General features: G+C 37.9%; 1 protein-coding gene across 14 annotated transcripts in view; it reads right to left on the bottom strand.

Moving 5' to 3' along the window:
- The window catches only part of HDAC9 (histone deacetylase 9), a 456,042-nt gene that overhangs the window by 169,160 nt on the left and 265,841 nt on the right, over positions 1 to 21,041 (bottom strand). For 13 of the 14 annotated variants that reach the window (XM_077175696.1, XM_077175735.1, XM_077175727.1 and 10 more), the window contains one exon: positions 18,193 to 18,462. In XM_077175696.1, the coding sequence (XP_077031811.1) occupies positions 18,193 to 18,462 (270 nt within the window). Of the gene's footprint in view, positions 1 to 15,895; positions 18,463 to 21,041 lie in introns of those variants that run through there. The other variant, XM_054634649.2, reaches the window with a different exon arrangement.

Genomic DNA, 21,041 nt, shown 5'->3' with positions numbered 1-21,041 from the left:
TTGTTTAAACAAATCTATCAACCTTTAATACACAGAAAATTATTTAATAATCCTCAGTCTATAAAGTACCTTTGGGATAGTGATGCACCTCCACCCTCAGTCTATGGGCCTGCAGTCCCCCCAGAAAGAATACAGGCTCCTCTCAAACGTGAGCTCATTTGTCATTTGTTTTTGCATACTGAAGTAAACAAGCAAATGTTTTTGTTAGACCCCTGAGAATGCATTTGCATCACCTGCATGGACCTCTGAGGTGGTGACCCCCACACTCACAGGCAAGTAGGTGTCTTCAAAATAGAGGCCTAAGTTTTTTTGTGGTTTTACTTAAAATTGCTTCACAGAGGTTCCTGTCTGTTGTGGTGGTCAATGACCTGAACTGTGTTGAAGCATGCTTAATGCCTAAATTCTGCTTCTCCAAATCTACACATGCTTTATTGTTTGCTGCCACATTATTTAACTTTGTCCCTTTTTGCACACATTCTCTTCAGCACTGAGATATCATCAGCACTGATGATGCTGTGAAATTTCAGTGATTTCAAATCACTTAGTGCTATAGTTCCTAATTCTTTTTATATCTCCTAATCTTCATACAAGGGCCACAGATTTGTTTGTTTGTTTGTTTAAATTATATTGATTAATCTCTTGATGTCAAAAATGCCAAATCCAGCAAGAGGAAGAGAATTTTCCAGTTAACTTGAAAAGACCTTAATCTCCATTTGCCTAGCCTGGTCTCCTTGTAGAGGTATGCAAACTGTTAAGCAAACTTTCAATCAGTGTCTCTCAGGCTTTGCCTCTTGGAAGGATTGACACTGGTTCAAAAGTGCAAAGCTCTTCCCTGATTTCAGGAGTGCTAAAATAGCAGAAAAAACTTGGAGCAAAAGAGAAGGAATAGAGACACAGCTCCTCCAAAAACTCTTGCTCTAGCAATAAAAAGTGAGCTTGAAAGGAAGAATCCACTCAGCAGGCAGGATTTAGAGGATAAGATGTTATACATATAACACCACTCTCACAGGCAAGCCAAGAGCTGCACTCAGCATGCAAAGGTAACACTTTAGGTCAAGGTAGAAATGTCAGAACTTTCCAAGAATTTTGGATAGTCCAAGTGATGCCCTGGAGCCTGAGGTAATGTAAATGCCTACTGGGGCTGAATTTCAGGTTGCTCCTAGGACTCCATGGGTTTTAAGGATGCTTTGCTGCTGTTTGTATTCTGATTTTAAAATGAGATTAGACACTTGGGAAAACACTGTGTTAATCTGCTCCACAGTGATTCATGCTGGTCATCAGACTGAAGCGAAGTCCTGCTGAAAAGCTTTAAAACTAGGCAACAATATCAGAAGCAGAGCCAAACCAGCAGTGTTATTCCTAAGGCTGAGGGCTCCATTCCAGAACTACTGTCTCCTTTTCTCAAGCAGCTTAGTCTTCAAAAGAAGTCCATTTAAAACTAAAAATTACCATGGTTTGGGGGTCAATAAATCTTATTTTTTTTAAGTGATAGACCACAAAGTGCCCCATGAACTGATCTACTTCATGTTGCCATGGAGTTTGTCATCTCCTTTTTTTTTTCCACATACCCAAGTACTTCATTCTGCTCTCTCCTTGAAACTTGAAGGATTTGGGTTTCTCCCACTCCCAAGATAGTTATTGTTGGCCAGTGCATCAAACAACTTGTCTACTGAACTCCAGCCACAGAAGAAATACACCACCTACCAAACCAAAGGCGCCCTCTTCAAATCACAGTCCCTTTTGGCAGCTAGTTCCTCTCATACCATTATACCCAGAGCAAACTATAAATCTTTTGCCTTGGACTCTACTGGCTACCTCAAGTGCATAAAACCAGCTATTACAATGATCTTAGTAAAATGAGCAGCTGCTAGGAAGGGATTGTGCTGTAGGTGTAACACATTTCACAGAAATACTTTCATACAGATCCAGCTTTTATTTTTCAACATTCAAAAGCTTCTCTCTAGCAAGCTTGAAGCCACTTCCTTTTTTGAATCTACTGATTTTTTTCTGTATCTGTATCTTTGCTTTTTTTTCTTTCTTGATAATTTGTTGATGTTGGTTTAGGGTTTTTTCATGGTTTTGTTTGTTTGTTTCTCCTGTGTGGTCTTTGACATTCCTTGTGAGCTAAGAAACATGCCTTACCATTGCAAGAAACATCACCACATGGTTCTTCGTAGAGGAAGAACCTGACCACTGCGGTCTTAGGTAAAAAGTATATTTGAAAATACCAGACAAAATTAATATCTATTGAGAACAAAATCTCACTGAATTGTCATAGAGCTTTCTTTAATCCTGAATAGTGTTGTCTTCAGATTATTTTAAAAGTTTTGAGGAAGTAGTAACTCCTCCTAAGAACTTCTTGCTATAAACTGCCTGAATACCCATGCACAGAAGAGTAATTTTTTTTTTTTTCTCCTTACTGAAAATAAAACTGACTTCTACTTCACTGGTATATGCTCCATTTAAAACTGTGTTTCTGAACTGCATTGCACCAGACTATAAATTAGAGTTGAGAGTGTGATAAAATCTGTAACAGGGTAGACTGTTCTAATCTGTTAGTATGGAAGCAGAAGTTTCAGCAAGGCAATCAAAATGATAACCTGAATGCAGTGACTTTGGATTATGTAACCAGAGCTTTCATAGCAGCTGTCAAAATTCTCCTTGCAACCATGAAGGAAGCTTCACAACAAAGGTGTATTTGGCTGTCCGTCCCCTCCATCAGCATTTGCACTGCTCAAAATGCTTGCTCCTGCTGCCTCAGTCACACATGTGAGTGAGAGAGGAGGGGGGACTTTATGAATACCTGTTTTCCAGGGCTGTGCAAAGCTGCATAGGTTACTTTCCACTTTCTGAATCTGGCTCACATCCATTTGATTACTTGCACACTTTGTACTTTGCTGCCTTTCTAGTTACTTAGGGCAAGGTATTTTTTTCCTGCTCCATGTCAGATCCAGCTAACAAGAATTCCTTCGCTAAAGGGCAAGAATGAAACATCATTAAATCATAATTTCTTTTCCACAAGCATAGCAGGTATGTGATGCTGCTTTCCTCCTAAGCTTTCCCTTCCCAGCCCTGGGAAAGGGAAGAGACTAGCCCCCCAGAGCTGCATTTCTTGGGTCACTATAACTTAAAGCCCTTTTGTCAGAAGGAGAGAACAAAGATACCTTGAAGCAACTTTTTTATCTCTCCCCTTTCAAAAGCAATGCAGAGGTTCACACCGTGTGCTTTTATAATCAGACTAAGCAGGGAACATTTCTCTACTCAGGCAGCATCTGCATCAACAGGGTGTTTTAACTGCAGCAAGCTCCAGATTCTGGTCTGAAGATAAGCTGCTTTCTTGTCTTGCCTGCTTTGGTATGCTCCGGCAAAAATTCCTGTAGCTCATACTTAACCAAAAATATAGTGGAGAACTTTTTCCCTTCCTAAGCAGGTTTGCTCAAACGTATTCACTGACAAATTTAAGAAATTGTAGGAAATTGGTGAAAAAGAAGCAATTCACATAAATGTCCTGTCTAAATGAAAAGTAAAAGCACCAGATTTGCAGAGGAAATCAAAGTCTGAAAAAGTAATTATACTTGTTTAGATTAAATGCAAGACAGCATTTTAACAAACAAGCAAAACTTTTGGCTAACATCTTACTTCTCAGCCTTTCTCTTTATGTTTAAAATTAGTTATATTTTCTCCTCAGATCCATAATCCCCAATAAATTAACCTGTCTAAATAGCACATGTGCAGAATAAAACCATATCTTTGATTTTGATTACTTTGCTTATGGTTGCAATTTAGGCAGCCTTGATTCCAGCCATTGCTGTTTCTGTGGACTTGAGCATGCTTAAACTGTGGAGAAAATCTCAGTTCTTACATGGATCTAGTTAGGTAGTTGGCTGCCAACAGATAAACATAGCTCTTTTTTGTTGACAAATTACTTAAAAACATAATTTTGCAAGTATGGTGCTCTTTATGGTATATTGTTGCTCTTTTATAGGGAGGATGGACTTGCACTGTAGTAAGCTGGAAGAAATTACTTGTGAGTGGGAATGGTTTTATTTGTAAATTCAATTCTCAAGCATTTAACAGAACTACAGGAAACATTGCATTAACTGAACTATTGCATAGAGACAGCAAAACTGACACTTAAGGCCATGGAACTTCTTGTGAAACCCCACAAATCAGCAATTTGACTTCTGTCTCTTATGAAATATACTTGATATAACATAAATAGCTTATTAGCAAAAATACCTTCCTCACTGATCCAGCGCTAAACAGACACTGAATAGACTTCATATTACTCTAAAACATCATTATACTTTACTAGAAGTTTTTTGTATTTCTAAACCAGAAAAAATAATGCTAAAAAATGAGTTGTGATAGAATTTGAAATGGAAATTTTGAAGAGCATAATTCCAAGACAAGAAGTCTCACTTTCCCTGCTTCCAGGGCACCTTCAACAGGAGTACAGAAGTGCATGGCTAATGCGATAGGAGATAAAGATGTAGCCAACCCACATTGCTACAGCTGTGGGAGATCACGATTAAAATAAGTGTAAAATGAAGAAGAATTATAATATTTAAAATTTATATTATTAAACCAAAAAGTACTTCTTATTTTTAATTTGATTATCGGTAGTGCATTGTTGCACTAACAGTTGACAAACTGATTTTGAAGGCAAGTTTTAGTATAGCCCTTTAAATTAATCTTTAAGTATAGCACACCACACATGTATTAGAGTTATAGCACATATAGAGAAAATGGGTTATAAATCATTGAAATGAATCCTAAGAAATGAATCCCAAGATGCTTGTTGACAGGGACACAAATAAAAATGTATCTGAAGGTGCTATTACTCCACTTACATTTTCTCATGCTCTCATGCATACAATTTAGAAGCATAAATGTAACTTTGGAGCATCTGTTTTTCAAGTAGTTCTGGATTTCTGGAAATCAGGCTTTTAAAAACGTGGGATTCTTTCCACACGTCCTTCTGGAAAGTTCATTCTTCCTAATTCAAAAAACCTCAGCAGCCGGTGCCTTATGGATATGCATGACAGCGCTCCTCTGTCTCTCTCCTCCTCACACTTTGTCATTTTTGGACTTGAATAGTGCAGCATACTCTTGCCTGACTTCTCAGTGGGATATTTTTCTCCCTGCCCAGTCTTTCCAGAATCACACTACTGAAGCCAATCCAGTATCTTTTTTGGGGGGAGGGGAGGAGATAGGGGATAAGGGGAATGTTCTCCAAAACGCCAGCCTATTAAGTTTTTCTTGGACTTCCTCTGGTTTCTTTTCTGTAGAGCTGTCATCAACACTTGCTAAGTTACAGCATGCTAAAGACTCACACAGTGAGTTATGTTTTTTCTAGAATTGCAAAGACATATGTGCTGCTTGTGTACACCTTCATGCACAAACCTAAATACCTATGTGTATCTACACAAAATTCAACAAAATGTATAGTAATGAAGGCAATTCCTGTATAATGTTCTTTTTGAAGTCCTTTGGTTGAGAAGCATGTAAATATATGAACTGTTACATGAGGAGACTGGAATATATGCCCACACCTGTTAAGTAAGTGGGAAGTAGTGTCATCTAGTGGTTAGCTCAAAGCTAAAGGGGACAGGAGCTCTAATTCAGCACATAGTAAACAACATTTTTAATTCTTGCATTGCTGTACTGTGAACCTTAGAGGAAATAAGTGTTACCTATTAGATCTCATTGATTCAGCTAGAAAACAGAGAAAAGTAAAGCCAGTTGGAGAAATATGAGAACTAAGTAAAACTGTTAAGTGGTCATTTTCCTTTTATGCATCCCATGTCATCCCATCAATTTTTCCCTCTGATGATGCAGACTTCTTCAGAGCATATTCATAGGCCATCTACCCATCCTCTTCCACATTATATAGTTCAAAAACCACTCTGGCAGGATGCTGGCACATACTGTATAAAGAAGTACATGGATTTATTGATGAAACATAATAACTGAAGTTTATTCAATAATTTAAAAAAATGTGAGTTGGCAAGTCTTTCTATATCTAGTAATACCTTATAAGATGGAATTTGTTTAAAAGATGGTTCTTATTCTTTCCTCATCTGACAACGTGATTTTTAAAAATAGTGTCCTCATACAGTCTTAAATACTTTTAGCATCACTTCTGGTTGCAGGAAATGGTAGAGTACTTGCTTACAAGTGAAGGAAGGCGTGGTGTTAAGCATATACTTAAGGCTAAGTGTGGGATTAATTTCTCTGTAGATTTGGGGTTTAGCATATGAATGGAGTACTCTATCTGCTCTTCAATTTTTTGTCTAAAGACTTAAAGGTGTCACTTGCAGATTTTCTTACATAAAAATAACAGTATAGTGTTAACATAAAAGCTAACTTATACCTGGCTGCAGCAGTACTGGTATAAGTATTTGCTATGGAATCTTAATTAATTTCACCCATAACATTTTCATCTATTGAGATGAAAGAAACAAAAATCTACTGGAACTGTTGAATGAAGGGCTAACCATATTAGAAAGGAGCAGTTATAAACAGGACTTTTCCAGCTGCCCTTGCTAATAGGCAATTCTAAAATAACAGTGATGTGTGTCTTAGGTTTCTGCTAACAAAGCTGATTTCTGACCAGAAGGCTAGAGTATTCTTTTTCATCTATTAAGCCCTGAAAGTGACAGTTCTTCTTCATATCCCTAATATTTCCTTTTCAGCTCACCAAGGCCAAAATGTCATCTTCTCTTGTAAAACAAAGAATCAAAGCCAAATGGTTAAAATGCAAAGTTTTGGTTAAACAAACAGTCAGTATTTCAGTGGTTTTATCTGCAGCCTGCAGAGCAACTAAACAAAGCCAAGATATTGTCCATCTCTTTGACAGACAAAGAGCCTCAGAGGTCCAGAATGACATGCCTGGGGCTGGCACGTGATTAGAGTAATTAAATTAAATAGCAGGAAACATGTTTTCCATATGCCATTGCCTGGCCACACACAAACTGTAACAGTAAATCTTTTATATTACATTGGTTCAGGGAAATGTATAACCATTCTAAAAATGCATGATGCCCACAAAAATAAAAAGCATATAGTAGCATATTCAACAGGCTCCCTGGCTTTCGTCACTGGTCTAAAGTGCCAAAGAAGTTGATTCCTTATTTATTTATTTATTTATTACTAAAGATGCAGTTTAAAATGCCCTGAGCATTCTCGATATGTTACTGGATTTACAGAGGAGGGTAGTGCTGATGCTCCAAATGAGGGGAGAGGGGAAAATCCTCCCACTAAAGTAAAGTGAACATTTTGGCTATCTTCCACATTGATATCCTAGCATATCCCTGTCAGTGTTTTACAAGGGTTAGGCAAGTTGTACATACTTAGATCATGTATTATAAAAGGAATTTTTGTTTCAGTTCTATTTTCTACAGCAGTATGAACTCACATTTCTTTTTTTTCATGGCCAGTTGTTAGAAAAGCTAACATGTTTATCCCTGCCATAATATAGTCAGAAGAATTGCTAGTCAGTGGGATCATCTGTCATCCTTGAATTGACTTGTCACTACACTATTAAGATCAACTAGAACATTTGCTAATCTATTTCTGAGTCATCTTTCAGAGGTCGATGATGCCAAATCAAATCTCTGCTATTTCTGCTGTGTAATGACTTTGTACAATAGGGAAAGGCCACAATTCACTTTGGAAGAGCTGCTACAAAGCTGCTAAACTTTTAAATGCCCAGTCCTTGGGATTTTTAGGAGATGACATATAGAACACTTCCTATAAATGAGAGACTCTGAAGACTGAAAAATGCTCTTAATATGAAGATTATTAAGAATTCAGAGAAAGCCATTGCAGCAAAAAGATGTCCATTGAAAGTAAATTAAAAATGTAACTCACCCTTCCCTGCTGAAATATATATTGGATAATTTCCTAAGCATTTCAGATATTCCATCTTCCCTTTATCCTTCTCCTTTACCCAGAAAACTCAGAGATGAAACAATGATAACTTCAGTATTTCTGATTTCAGATCCACCACTGAGCTATGGTATTAGGTTTATTAATTGAGTCTATTCCATTAAATCAAAATAAGAGCACCCAGCTGGAAAAAATAAATGTCAATTTATTTTTGAAAAGTAGTGTAAAAGATGATAAAACATTGATACTCTTGGTTCAATCTTTAGCAGTTAAAGTATTTCTCAATTTATTAAACTGCAATTCAAGATGTAGTCATAATGAAGAATTAAAAGCTGAGGCCTTTTTTCTTCTACTCCTTTGAATGCTTTCTTTAGTAATTAATCTCCATTGTTTGATCAGGAAAATTTGTGTTTAACAGTGAATCTAATTAAAGGAGACAACTACGGCAGGACAGCAAAGACTAACAACTCATTTTGGTAGTAGCTGAGAGAGCAATTTTTTTTAACCTTTCTTTAACTGTCTGAACTCTTCCCTGAAAGGATCAGTGCACTTTAACTTAAATTATTTAGCCTGAAGTTTCTATGCAGTGGGTTAAACCAATCAGTTAAAAGGCAAAGAAGTTAAACCCTCCTACCATGCTGCCTTTTGAGAACTAGGACAATGGAAAAAGGACTTTGTAGCAGGTAGAAATCTGGAAGTAATGTCATCCTTCCCAGGAAAGGACAGAGTTGTTCTTTGAGGGAAGGAGGGCTCTCAAGCCCAACTACCAGATGTCTGTAACATGTTTTACTGCTGCTGCTTCACCTCCTCTATCTCCCACCAGCATTCCTCACCATGCCATCCCACAGCATTGCCTGAGAGAGGAGGACACCCTGGAATCTGCCCTCCTTGCTCCACAACTGGCCTTTGGCCTCCAGCCACTGCACCTCCCCTGCCTGGAGCCAGCCCTGCCAGGGCTTGGCCGAGCACGTGTGAAGCAAGGGTAGCTAAAGGCTCACAGCCCTCCCCCTCCACCTTCTGATTGTCAGAAATGGGACAAATCTGGAGAACTTGCCTGAGTTCTGGGCTGGTACACCAGAGGATACCTGCCTGCATGGATAGGCATGGGAGGGAAATGGGTCTGGAGAAGCTTCTGGGTAGGAGTTAATCACTGAAGGGGAAAAACACTGTGGCAGCTTTGGGAATAATTGTTCTTTTGATTTTGCAGCTCTGCCTTTCACCTTTTGGTGCTTTTCCAGCATCACCCCTTTTAGGGACACAAGCTTTATGCTGTGAGGAGCCTCCATCCCTGTGAACCACCTAGCTACTTCAGTGGCACAGAGGAGATAAAGCCTGTGGAGAGAACTTGGTAGCATTTCTTTGCTCTTATAATGCTATCCTGTACTTAGACCTATGAAATCCAGTCCTGTGGATTCTGCCAACATTAGACACTCAGTTTTGCCCTTGGTGACCTGCTCAGACCAAACAGCTTGGACAGTTTCATATTTTTCTGTTCTAGCTCTTATTCCTTGTTTCAAAGGACTGCTGTAAGCCTTGAAGACCTCCTCCAGCACAGCACTTTTCAGAAGCTATGCAACACAGGGATTGAGCACAGCACCAGTACTGACTGCCAGTTGTTCACTGATGATGCCAGAGCACTGTAACAGAGATCTGCAGAGCAGGCAATGCCTGAGGAGTGAGTCTGGTTTCCAAAAAGAGTCAAATTGTGGGGCTGCTTTCCAGCTTCTCTTTTTGCACAGACTATCTCTGCTGTGCAGTCAGCTGCATGGCTTAAAATCTCCTTGCTGTATTAGGCCCAAATTCTTAGTTTAATGGATGAACTTTTTAACACAGAAGAGCAAAAACACAGATATATATATATATATATATGTATATATATATATATATATATATATGTGTCCTTCTTGACATCAATTTTTGTTTCATCTACAGGATTGTGCAGGTTTAATGCGATTGTTCTCAGTGGAATTGTGTCCCTGCTTTCCAAATTGACAAATCCTTCTCCAGTTATAAAGCCCTCACCAGAAAAGTCTTTTCAATACTTAGCATATGTATTATAGCAGAAGAAAGAAAAAAATAGGAAATGTCTAGAAAATAGGACTTCATGAATAAGAAGTTGCCATGCATCAAACATTAACTGTCCTGTCTTGTGATTTCCTTAAGTACTAGCTGAAGTAACCATGCAGTAGACACAGTAGAGCTGATCCTGGTAAAACAGCTGAGTAAAGATCTTGGTAAAGATACTGATCCTGGTAAAGAGCTTCACAACTTTTTCTTATCTAATGTACCTAACCCACTTTAAGTAGCTGTCCATTAGTTCATATTCAGCCTTTTGGGGTGGCACTAAATGTGCACAATCAGTAAGACAGCGAACCAAACACTCACTTCTATCACTGACCAGCTAGGTTTCACAGTATCCTTTCAAACTCACTTGTCCTTTCAATGATCCACTCACTTGTTGCCTCTGGGACTGCATTCTGATGACCAAAATTCTGAAGGAAACTGTGTTGTGGAACTGTTTCTCAGTTGTGACCACCTGCATCTCACCTTTACAACAGTGGCTTCACAAATGCTGTGCTCCTGTGGGTCTGACATCCCACCAGGCTGACCCCACTGCATTCCATGCCAACTGATTTCACAGCCTGAAAGCATTTTGAAAGCCACTAAAAGAAGAACTTGAAAATTGATGGGCTTTGAGTAATTTCATTAAAAGATGGAGGGAAAGGGCCAGAGAGGTGAAAGAAAGGGTTACTTCTTTTACAGGAGGGTCTAAGCTACTATAACAGTGACATATAATGGTATCTAACTTGAAAGCAGTCAATGGACTTGAGAAAATGAGCAGCCTGCCTGGTTAGTGCATTATCCATCAACACAGGTAAGGAAAAGTCCCCATGCTAATTCTCAGTCTCTTGCTGTGGGAATAGATCTTGCTCCTGTTCCTTTTTTCTTGCTGGTCCTGTGCTGCCTGGGTTGCTGTGTTCTGAGCCTGCCTGAGAAGGGATTGCTATAAAAAAAATCTCCCTCACACAGCACAAAGGGGAATGCTGTATATATTTTAACTGAATAATTAGCATCCTTAGTGAGACCCAATTACCTGCAGAAAGGGCCAAATCAGAGCTGATGTCAGGTGTCCCTGGACTGAACCTGGGCTGATGGTACCTGTATTGAGCACTCCCATTTTCACTTCCGTCAGAAATGGTAGGAGATTTAAAGCTCTCTGTATAAAGTCAGTAGCTTCAGAAAACTGAAATATTAGCAGAAACTTATGGGAAACTATGACAAAATACCTCTACAAATTTAGATAAATGGTGAAAGCCAGGAAGTTTTAGAAAGCAAGGAAGATGCTAAGAGATGTGCTGTTGGATTTGAGTGCCTTCGATACCCTAAGACAAGGTGTCCAAGTGGCTGAGAAGTGAGGGAAACCAGTCACCACCTGTCCCTGTGTGCAGTCATGTAGTTGAGTGATGGAATTATGGTCTCTGATGTGTAGTAACTCTTCAGCTTCTATTTTCAGTAGAGCAAGATCTAGGAGAAGAAGCCTTAGGAGAACCTGGTCTCAATAGGTGTCCCTCTGTGCACAGCAGGAGAGAATTTCCCAACAGTGCTTCTGTCCTGTGCTCCTTCTGGGTCTGTTCAGGAACAGAGATCTGCTTTAAAAATCTGCAGTCTGCCACTTAAAAACTATCACACTGCTCTTATTGATGGGAGCAAAAAGCAAAGACTAAGGAAGGAGTATGAGACTGAATCCTCCAAGCTGCTTTACAGAGAACCTAAGCAAAGCCTTCTCAAGCTCTTGACATTGCTGCATTGCTGCAATCTCATAGCTGTAACTTTCACAAGCCCTTTTACTGAGGAAACACAGGCAGGAGGAACAGAAACACCTCCTTGGTCTCCTGGGGATCCAAGGGTCACAGGCCAGAACATGAGAGGAGACAGATTATGCACTGCTGCTTTCTGCATTAGAGCACCTACGTCTCCAAGGCATTTGGGCTGAGCTGCACTTCCAGGACATTTAACAACATAGTTTTATGAAGATTTAGTCAACAATATACTGAGGAGTGCATTAACTCACTCTAATATTTTAAAGGAAGGAGAAAAATGAAAACTCGTGCGTGTGTACATACTAATGTCTAACAGTGAGAAAGACATTCCGAGGTCAAACAGAATTCTTTCCAAAATGAAGCATTTAAAGAAGAAACTTTCCAAGAACACATAATCCTCTTCAATGACAATATTAATGAAACTCTGTGCTGTAGGATACAGGAAATGATAAATTGTCCAAAGGTTTGAAATTAATATCATCTAACTGTCAAAATATGCAGTGATAATTACTGGGATATAGACTTGGAGGCTTTTGATTCATGCTAGTTATGTAGCCCTGATTAAGGAATTTTGCCTAGTGGTGTCCTGACATTCTGCTTTCTCAGACAAATGGGAGAAATAAGAAAAGTATCAAGGTGCTATATCCTAAGTATTTGAAAGAGGAAAACAAGCATAAAAACTTTTATCTAAAATAAATATAAAGCAGTGTCAACATTAGTCCGTGAAGGTATCAACAAAATAAAATAATTTTAATACACTGTAATGGTACATATTGAGGCAGACAATTCAGTTAATTAGTTTTATGATAAAATAAGTGTTATTGCCTTCTCTAACTGGAAGTTTACATTACTAGACAAAAAAAATATATTGGCAATTATTAAGGTTAACAGATTTGAGGATTTCTTAGAAAAAAGAATAATTTTCCCATCTAACTGAGGATGGGAAAGTATATTTACTTGAGAAAGAATAATTACTTGTAATTATTCACATTATTGTGCACTTTCACATAGAAGTAGCATACAAAAAATAATTATTCTTCCTGTAACACAGTTTTTAAAGACCACAGTTAGAAATGAACAGGCCCTTAAGAATAAGGCTGAGAACAAGCAGGCTAAATATTAAGAGGCTTCCCTGCATGTAGAGAAATGAAAAATTTTCACAAAATAAATCCAGCTAGACAGCACTCCACCTCCTTGCTCCATCTACACTATGTATGTTCTTAGAAATCATAGAGCCAGCTTGTGTTGTGTAGGAGTTATACCAGGACTGTGCACTCACAGACTTGAGGAAGGGCAGGAAGGTGCAAGGTTAGTGTCTCTTACTGGCTGCAAAGTTAAAGGAAACAGCTAAGGCAGCCTACAAAAAAAGAGATGAATTGAGCTAAGACTGCAGTGGCAATCTAATTTAGGAGGGAGGAGAGGGGAGGGCAGGTTTATTTATAAGTCTGACATTGTTCAAAACTTACATTTCCATTTATCCTGCCCTTCCCAGCACTTCTCAAGGGCAAAAATGCTGTAACCATCCTGGAAGGATCAAGTGCACAGAGTACACTTTTAACATCATATCCTCCAGACCATCTCCCTCGTATTCTAAGGCTATGTACCAGTAACAATCAATACAGTAACTTCAAGATAGCTATGGAAAATAAAGTCAAATGAATGCAACAAAGACTCCATGACCACATTCAAAACATCTTATTCAGTTAATTAAGGCAGTGGATCACTTACAAGTATCTGGTCTGTCAAAACAACTCTAGTGACTAAGGCCCCCATTATCAGAGCAAATCACATTGCTGAATGATTTCAAGTTAATAAAGGGGACTCCTTTCAACCCTTAGCTGCTGCCTAAGTAATCCTTGGGTGGCTGACACAGATGTGTGTGCTCACAGGTAGCCAGGGAAATTGTCCTGTACCGCCTAGATGAGCTATGGGGCCACAATCAAAACAAGCAGGAGTGTGACACAAGCTCAGCAAATGGGGACAGAAACTGGGACATGCCTTAAGGATTCACCTTCCCAATCCAGTGTGTGTGTGTGTGTGTGTGTGTGTGTGAGTAGGGCATGGCTGAGGAACCCAGATTTACTGCTGGCTAGGCAGTTTCAGCTAATCCTATATTTTACCTTTAAATCTTAATCTAAATTAACCTGAATTAGAGGAGAGAAAAAAAAAAAAAGGCAAATGCAAAGCACAAAGCCTCTCAGATAGAGAAGTAAAATTCCACAAAAATAACTTGTATTATTCCTCTAGCCCAGAGAAGATAATTTCATCCAGGATGCTCTTCTTCTGTTTGCCTAACCAGTAATTCAGCAGATGGTGTTCTAAACTATATTCTTCCACTGAGAAATGAGGTACAGAAGCTCCGTTGCCACCCAGATGATGGGAACTGCATAAGGAAATCAGAAACTAAACAAATAAATGAAAATCAAACAAACATTTCTTAAGTGGATAAGTAGGACATGCTGCTAGTAGGACAGAATACAATAAGGAAATTAACTTGGCTTAGCTAATTTTGGCTGCAAATTGCAAAGTGTTCATAAGGGGGAGAAATAAGTAAACAATTTTAGATTGCTGCTTGAGACTAATGTTAATAGATTTGTACCTCAGAATTCCAGTGAAGATAAAAACAGGGTATAGTTGGCTTAAGTAACATGGAGTAAGTCTTAGTGATCTTGATGATAATGAAGATGGAATGAAGATAGTGCACAAATGAGTGGTGGTAGTGTCTGAAGTGCTCGTGCTTTGCTGAGGCATTCAGCTTTTAGTCCTATTTTGTTAATGCCAGAAGATGACATAAAGGGTAAAGTTACAGTATCTATAGTCCAGTAATGTGTGTCTGAGTATATAAATCAATTACTTCCAAATTGTCACCTATCAGCTCTATTGGCTTTAGTTTTTGGACAATGGGACAGAATAAACACATACAGTTAAAAAAAAAAAAAAAGAGACGTACATCATTCTGGGAAGAAACTAAGATATGTGAATTGTATTTTATTATTATTATTTTCTTCATTAAGGGTGCTTTGATGCATAGTAAATAATTCAGAAAAAAAAAAAAATCTAGGTCCAGTCTCCAACACAGGAATGTTGTAAATTAAAAAAATTTATGGCTGGTCTTCTAATTCTAAAACAGGTATTTAAACAAAAGGGAACTAAATAAAATCCCTGTTATGAAAGCATGATTTACTTAAAGACATATGATTCTAAATACACTATAAACAATAAGGCAAGAAGTACAATGTTACACTATTAATGCTTATTTAAAGATTTCCTCAGTTAAAACTTGATCTTTTATCTATTTTTGGGGGTTGTATTACTGATGAAACATTACGCTGCTGCTGTAGCAGTGAAAATAATTGAATTTGATTTACAGAACTATTTGTTCTTACACACTTATGTTGTTGAAACATAGATTTTATTTTAGTTAAAATTATGCCAGAATCAAAGCTGCATAGAGCATTTGGAAATGAAATGAACAGTTATAAGAACTACAATGCAATAGTTTTCTAAACTCTTTTGGTAGTAATAATTAATGTACTATAGCAATAGGGATTATTATGCAGTATGAGCTCTCTCTCTGTAAAGCCTAAGCAAAGTTCAGGAAATGTCACAAAGTTATGCAATATCTTCATGGAAGTTCTCTACATTAGGACTTCACTGTCTCATGCAGTTGCTTTAAAGTCTGCCAAGTTCATGGATTCCCTCTCTCTCAGCTTATTTACAGATGGACTTTAGTTTTGCAAAGGTCTTGATGAATACCGAAGTGGTCAGTACAAGCACATTTTCAGATAAGGGATCCAGGCAGGTTTTAGAAATATCATGTAAATTATTACAGTTCAACTGAATTTTGGATAATTAGAAGCTGAGAAACTGGAATCCACTTTTACCTTTCCTGTATGGTATGATCACATGTTTGAGACAGATGCCATGATGGGAAAATGAGCATGCATCAATTCCACATTCACTATTCCACATTCACTAAAACTTATAATGGCTGACGTAGAATAAAACAAGAGACCAAAAAGAGAGACTTTGTGTAATTATTGTAAGAATAGTGTAATAAAAAACCTTGCTCCTTAAAGTTTAAATTGTTTTGACAATGCGTAGCAAACATATTTGATTGTACAAAGCAAAACCACCACTAAGTTACCAAATTTACACAAAGTCAAATATCTGGAAGGGGATCTTTTAAAAAAAAACTTTATTTGAGAAAGGAAAAGACTTATATCAGAAGGCAAAAAAAGGGAACATACAAACAGAATATATTTACAACACAAAATGAGATCACCTCTAAGGGTGTAAATTATAATAAATACAGTAGATTTAAAATGTAAGAGACAATAATCAATTAGAAATGTGGTTGCTTAAACCCAGTTTTCCTTTTCACTGGTTCCAGGTAGTTTCTCTTATTTTAATTTTATCCAAATTTGAAAGAATCTGAAATTAAAGTACACTAATGTATTGGGGTTTCTCACCTGAATGATGTTATAAAAATATCTTTTGTCTTCTGTGAATACACGTCTTTCAAGTGATATTGTACAAAACTCTTCTCAATTGCAAATTTCTCCCCAAATGTATTTTAAAAGATGCACTATCCCTTTTTGATGAAGCTGAAGTCAGATTTCAAAGAAAATTAAAAATATACAGAATGGGAAACACATATAATTTCACTTTTATAGCCTTCACTTTTTGAATGTAAACGTAATTATTTTTATCCAGGATGGAGAAAGATTTCTCTTCAAATATGAAGCCCACATAAAAATCACCTGTGTTTTTCTCAATTAAATCTTTTTCTATCTATTAAGGACTTCTGTGTTAAGAGCAACTATTTAGAAGTTTGTTCGGAGATCTACTAGGAAAAAGGATAATGTATCTTTAGAAGTTGCAACATTTTAGAAGAGCTTGAATAATATTAGAACATAATGTAAACAACACATGCTAATAACATATTTTAGAGCAATTTCTACGTTTGGCAAAACAACTATCTCTTTTGAAACTGGATACTGCACCTTTAAATACCTCAGCTTTAGAAATATAAATATTTTTAATAGAAAAAAAACCTGACAAGGAGTCCAGGTCAGTTTGGGATTATCCATATTAAAGGGGATCTTAATACAATGAATCTTTAACTAGCTTAACAAAAGTAAACCTATAAAACAAGGTAAACATATCAAAAGGGAATATGAAGGAAATGTTTCACTGGAAAGCTTCCTTAACAATTTCCCTACTTGCTTTGTTATTTTCTTTGACAATAAATCAATTCATAGAGTGCCTTTAAAAACAGAGGGAGCGCTGCCCCGTCCCCCCTGCCCCGCATTCCTCAGCACATGAATCACTTGGGCTTCCTGTTTCCATAAGGCATTTCCTGCCCCCCCCTTCCCAAAATCACTTTTCTGCAGGAGAACAGCAGGGACCTGACAAAGTATCGACTTAAATAAACAGGGCCTTGCACTGCACCCAGCCCTGCTCTGCTGACTCTGAGGGATGGACCGGGATGCAGCTCGCGGGCTGCACACACGACTGCGCCTTTCAACTCCGCCTGAAGCTCCCAGACAAGCTGAACCTGCCTTCTGTCAAGGTGGCATTTTATGCACAGTTGTTATTTTAGGATTTGTCCATGAGACTCCCTTGCAAAGGTTATGAGATATTGTAAAATTAGTCTTCATTTAAAAAAAAACAAACAAGTGATTGGATATCAGATGATAATGATAACGGTTCTGTGCTTGCCGTGCAATGTCCTAATAACTGACTGGAACCACCTAATGCTGTGTTTTGCTTCTGACCAGTACTTGCATCTGCTGCATTTAAGGAAGCTTCTGTGGACATTATCATCAAATAAGACAGAATGAAAAATTAACCAAGCAGTGCAAAAAAGAAAACAATGCAATTTTAAAACAGTGCCTTGCCTTGCCTCTTTATATCCACCTTGTACTTTTCTCTAAATTAACTTTATACACCAGCCTGAGACCACCAAGATAGCAGTCAGTACCTGTCTACTGGGGAAAAAGAATACCCTAACATTAACAGTGTTCAAGACTATAGTATGATACAATATATACAGACAGTTGAAAGCAGAAGTCAGAGGATTCAAAATCAGAAGAATGTTTCATCAATCAGGTCTGGAAACTAATTCCATTGATTGCTGATTTCAACAGGCTAGGTGATACGAGCTCTCTTTCACTAGGACTAAGCGATGTAATTCTGGGCTAATACAATGTCTATCAGCTATTACTCAAAGATTTATGTAGCATGATTGATTGCAACAGATATTTTCTCAATTAGTGGCCATAAGAATGAGCTTCACTATGTTTTCAAGTGTACATACAACACTTCTGCATTTGTTAAATTCTTCGAGCAGTAAATCAGGATTTGCTAGCTCAGTGAATCAAAACACAATTGCTTATCAAAACCTAGAAAACGCATGTGATGTTCAGATAATAACCTTAATTACAAATCCTGGAGCTAAATCTTTGCCTATTACCTGTTGCATAAAAGCAGCTTGCTCCCCAGATTCCATTTGCTGGGTTTGAACATCCTCATCACTGTCCAGTGGCTCCTCTTTGACTTTCACAGCCCCCACCTGCTGTCCTATTCTGTCATCCACACCAGCACTGCTGCTCTCAGCCCTAACGCTGGCACTGCTGGCGGGAGCTCGCTCTTCCTGCATCGAGTGATCTCCATGAAGCTCTTCTTCAGCTTCCTCCAGGTGACTGCCAGGCTGCTTAAGCTGCTCAATGGACTTAGAAAGCATCTGGAAAGAGAAGAGGGGAACAAGCACTGACTCTTTTCACTGATGCCAAACACGAAGAAATACTAGATCTGCACAGATGAAATCAAAGTGTCCACAGCAAACCCATGTAGCCATGCCCCATCAAAACACTGATGTATCCAGAAAAAAGAACAGAAGTCCCTAAGCAAAAGGCTTCTTTGTATTCTGCAGCAGAAAATACCATGTTTATAGATAATGAAAAACATGACACATCTGTTACACTGCTACAGCTGGTAAACTAGAGAAATTAGTTTTAGTCTTTCTTCAAACAAGAATGCAGAAATACCATCTTACAGTTAATTACCCACAACACAAAATAATAAAGGAATACTAAGATATAAGCAAACTAGTAATCTGGTTAATATTTTGGTATAGGCAAATTAGGGAATTTTCACACAAATATCTCTATCAATTAAAGTGTGAAGGCACTGAAAGCCAACAAAGGAGAAGTGGCAAAGAGCTGGTGTGAGTCCCCTGTTCTTTGGCACAAGGATACTACAAGCACGTCTGTGCATGACTGGAAGGACTACAGCCTTTGTGGTGCACTGCACAGGTATCCCAGTCCCAGCAATGATGATATAGCACAGCTCCCAAGGAAACACCAGCTCCAGCCCATTAACTGCTATTTGAAAGCTCCATGGAAGTGCCGGATGCCTGAGTGCTGCAATCATGTGCAGTTTGTGTTTTGCTGTTTAAGATGAAGCCAATGCATTCCAAAATTCTCCACATGCAGTCCAAAAAACTAAACTGAAAAAAATCCCCACTTTGTTGAAAGAGCCAGAAATCAGACACGTGAGTAAGAAGTTGCAGGGTTCAGTGAGTAATTATAATTTATTCAACTGGCCCACTCAATTTCAAGTAAATACTGTTTTGTATCATTTAATTCAAATATCTTGAGAGGGAAAAAACACCTTTCATCTTTACTCTTACATACTTTCCTCTTCCCATCTGTCTCCCCCCAGCCATCAATCATGTCTTTCAGACTGAATTTTAGCTAGTGTTATATACTCAATTACTGAGTATAAGAATGGTTGCAGGATGTCTGGTCTTGTCACAAACCATGGACCATACAGTTTCATTCAGCTTACTAGTGCATAGAGAAAAATGCTGGGTTGTCATATAAACTGCATTCAAGAAGCTGCAGCTGGATTTAGGAAATCCAATGAAGTCAATAAGGACAGTTGAAAGATCAATTTATACAGTTCTGATTGATGCTCTGATGCATATGCCTCACATCAGTGGAGAAACAAATTCCTCAGACGATGCCTATCTGGCTATTGTCACAGCAAACCTTCATTTTTGAGGGGTAATGGGAGTTTAATGGCTTACTAAAAATAAACAAAAAAATCCCTCCTCATTACTGGAGTAACTGGCAAATCACAATGTGAGTACCCTGCACGCTGCAGGTAGCGTGCCCTTACTGCTTCAACTGATGTGGAGAGTCTCCTTTCATTACACAGCATCTGAAAAATTTCTCAGATCAAACCTATAAATCTTTTCCAGTTGTTTCTCAGGGGATGACACTGACCAAGAAGGTACTAAATCTAGCTGCATGTAATCAGGTCAGGTACACTCCTTTCCATTATTTATTATTATTATTATTATTATTATTATTATTATTATTATTATTATTATTATTATTATTATTATTATTATATAATATTATATTATATATAATATAATATTATATTATATTATATTATAATATAATAATAATAATAATAATAATAATAATAATAATAATAATAATAATAATAATAATAATAATAATAATAATAATGTTAATTAGTTAACCATTTGTGGGGAGCCTTCCCCACTCCTCAAGCAGGAAGAGAAAAGCAGGTAAGGCTGCATGGCTGGCTGCAAGTGAGCAAATACAAGCTGAAACATCTGTGTGACAGATAATCATATAAACTACAAGAATCACTGAGGCTGATCCATCTGTAAACCATTCCCTGTGCCAGTTACTTGACACCAGGAGGGTTTTCCTGCAGGGGAAGCCAAGAGAAAATGAATGCATGCCCACAGCAAAGTTAAGACACATATTTAGCTCATTACTGCTCTTCCTTCTTTTATGCTTTTTCACTTTTATGTCAGGCTTTTTCTTCTTTACGCTGCTGTATGGGTACAGATCTGCTGCTGAGCTTTCTGAGGCAGCACATGATGGACTGCAGTATAGAATCTATATATGGATTACCTTCAGACACTTCTTGCATGCAATCAGTGAAGAGAACAAGCACGCCTAAGGGGGGCTGCAGAGAGTTAGGGTGGATTTTGTGTGCATTTCAATTTGCTGTGTTCCTGTTTTGGACCCTTCTCCCATGCTGTGGAACTCAGCAGGTGATTTGCTCCAGATTTCAGCAACAGAAGGAGATAAACAAATTAAATTTTCTAAAACTCCGTGAAATTAAAGTCTTTATATATTTACTCAATAGAGTTTAAAAGGTGCATTTATATTACCTTCTTTACTACAAAATTTTATTAAAAACATCCTTTCTACTGTGATTTTAACTAAGCCTCAGGCAAGGGGCTATGAGGCATTACAGTCATGTCTTCTCATA

This window comes from Agelaius phoeniceus, chromosome 1 (genome assembly GCF_051311805.1).
Source record: "Agelaius phoeniceus isolate bAgePho1 chromosome 1, bAgePho1.hap1, whole genome shotgun sequence".
In the NCBI taxonomy this organism is placed as follows: Eukaryota; Metazoa; Chordata; class Aves; order Passeriformes; family Icteridae; genus Agelaius; species Agelaius phoeniceus.
The sequence above is the reverse complement of the archived record's forward strand: the minus strand, read 5'-3'. Positions and strand labels throughout refer to the sequence as shown.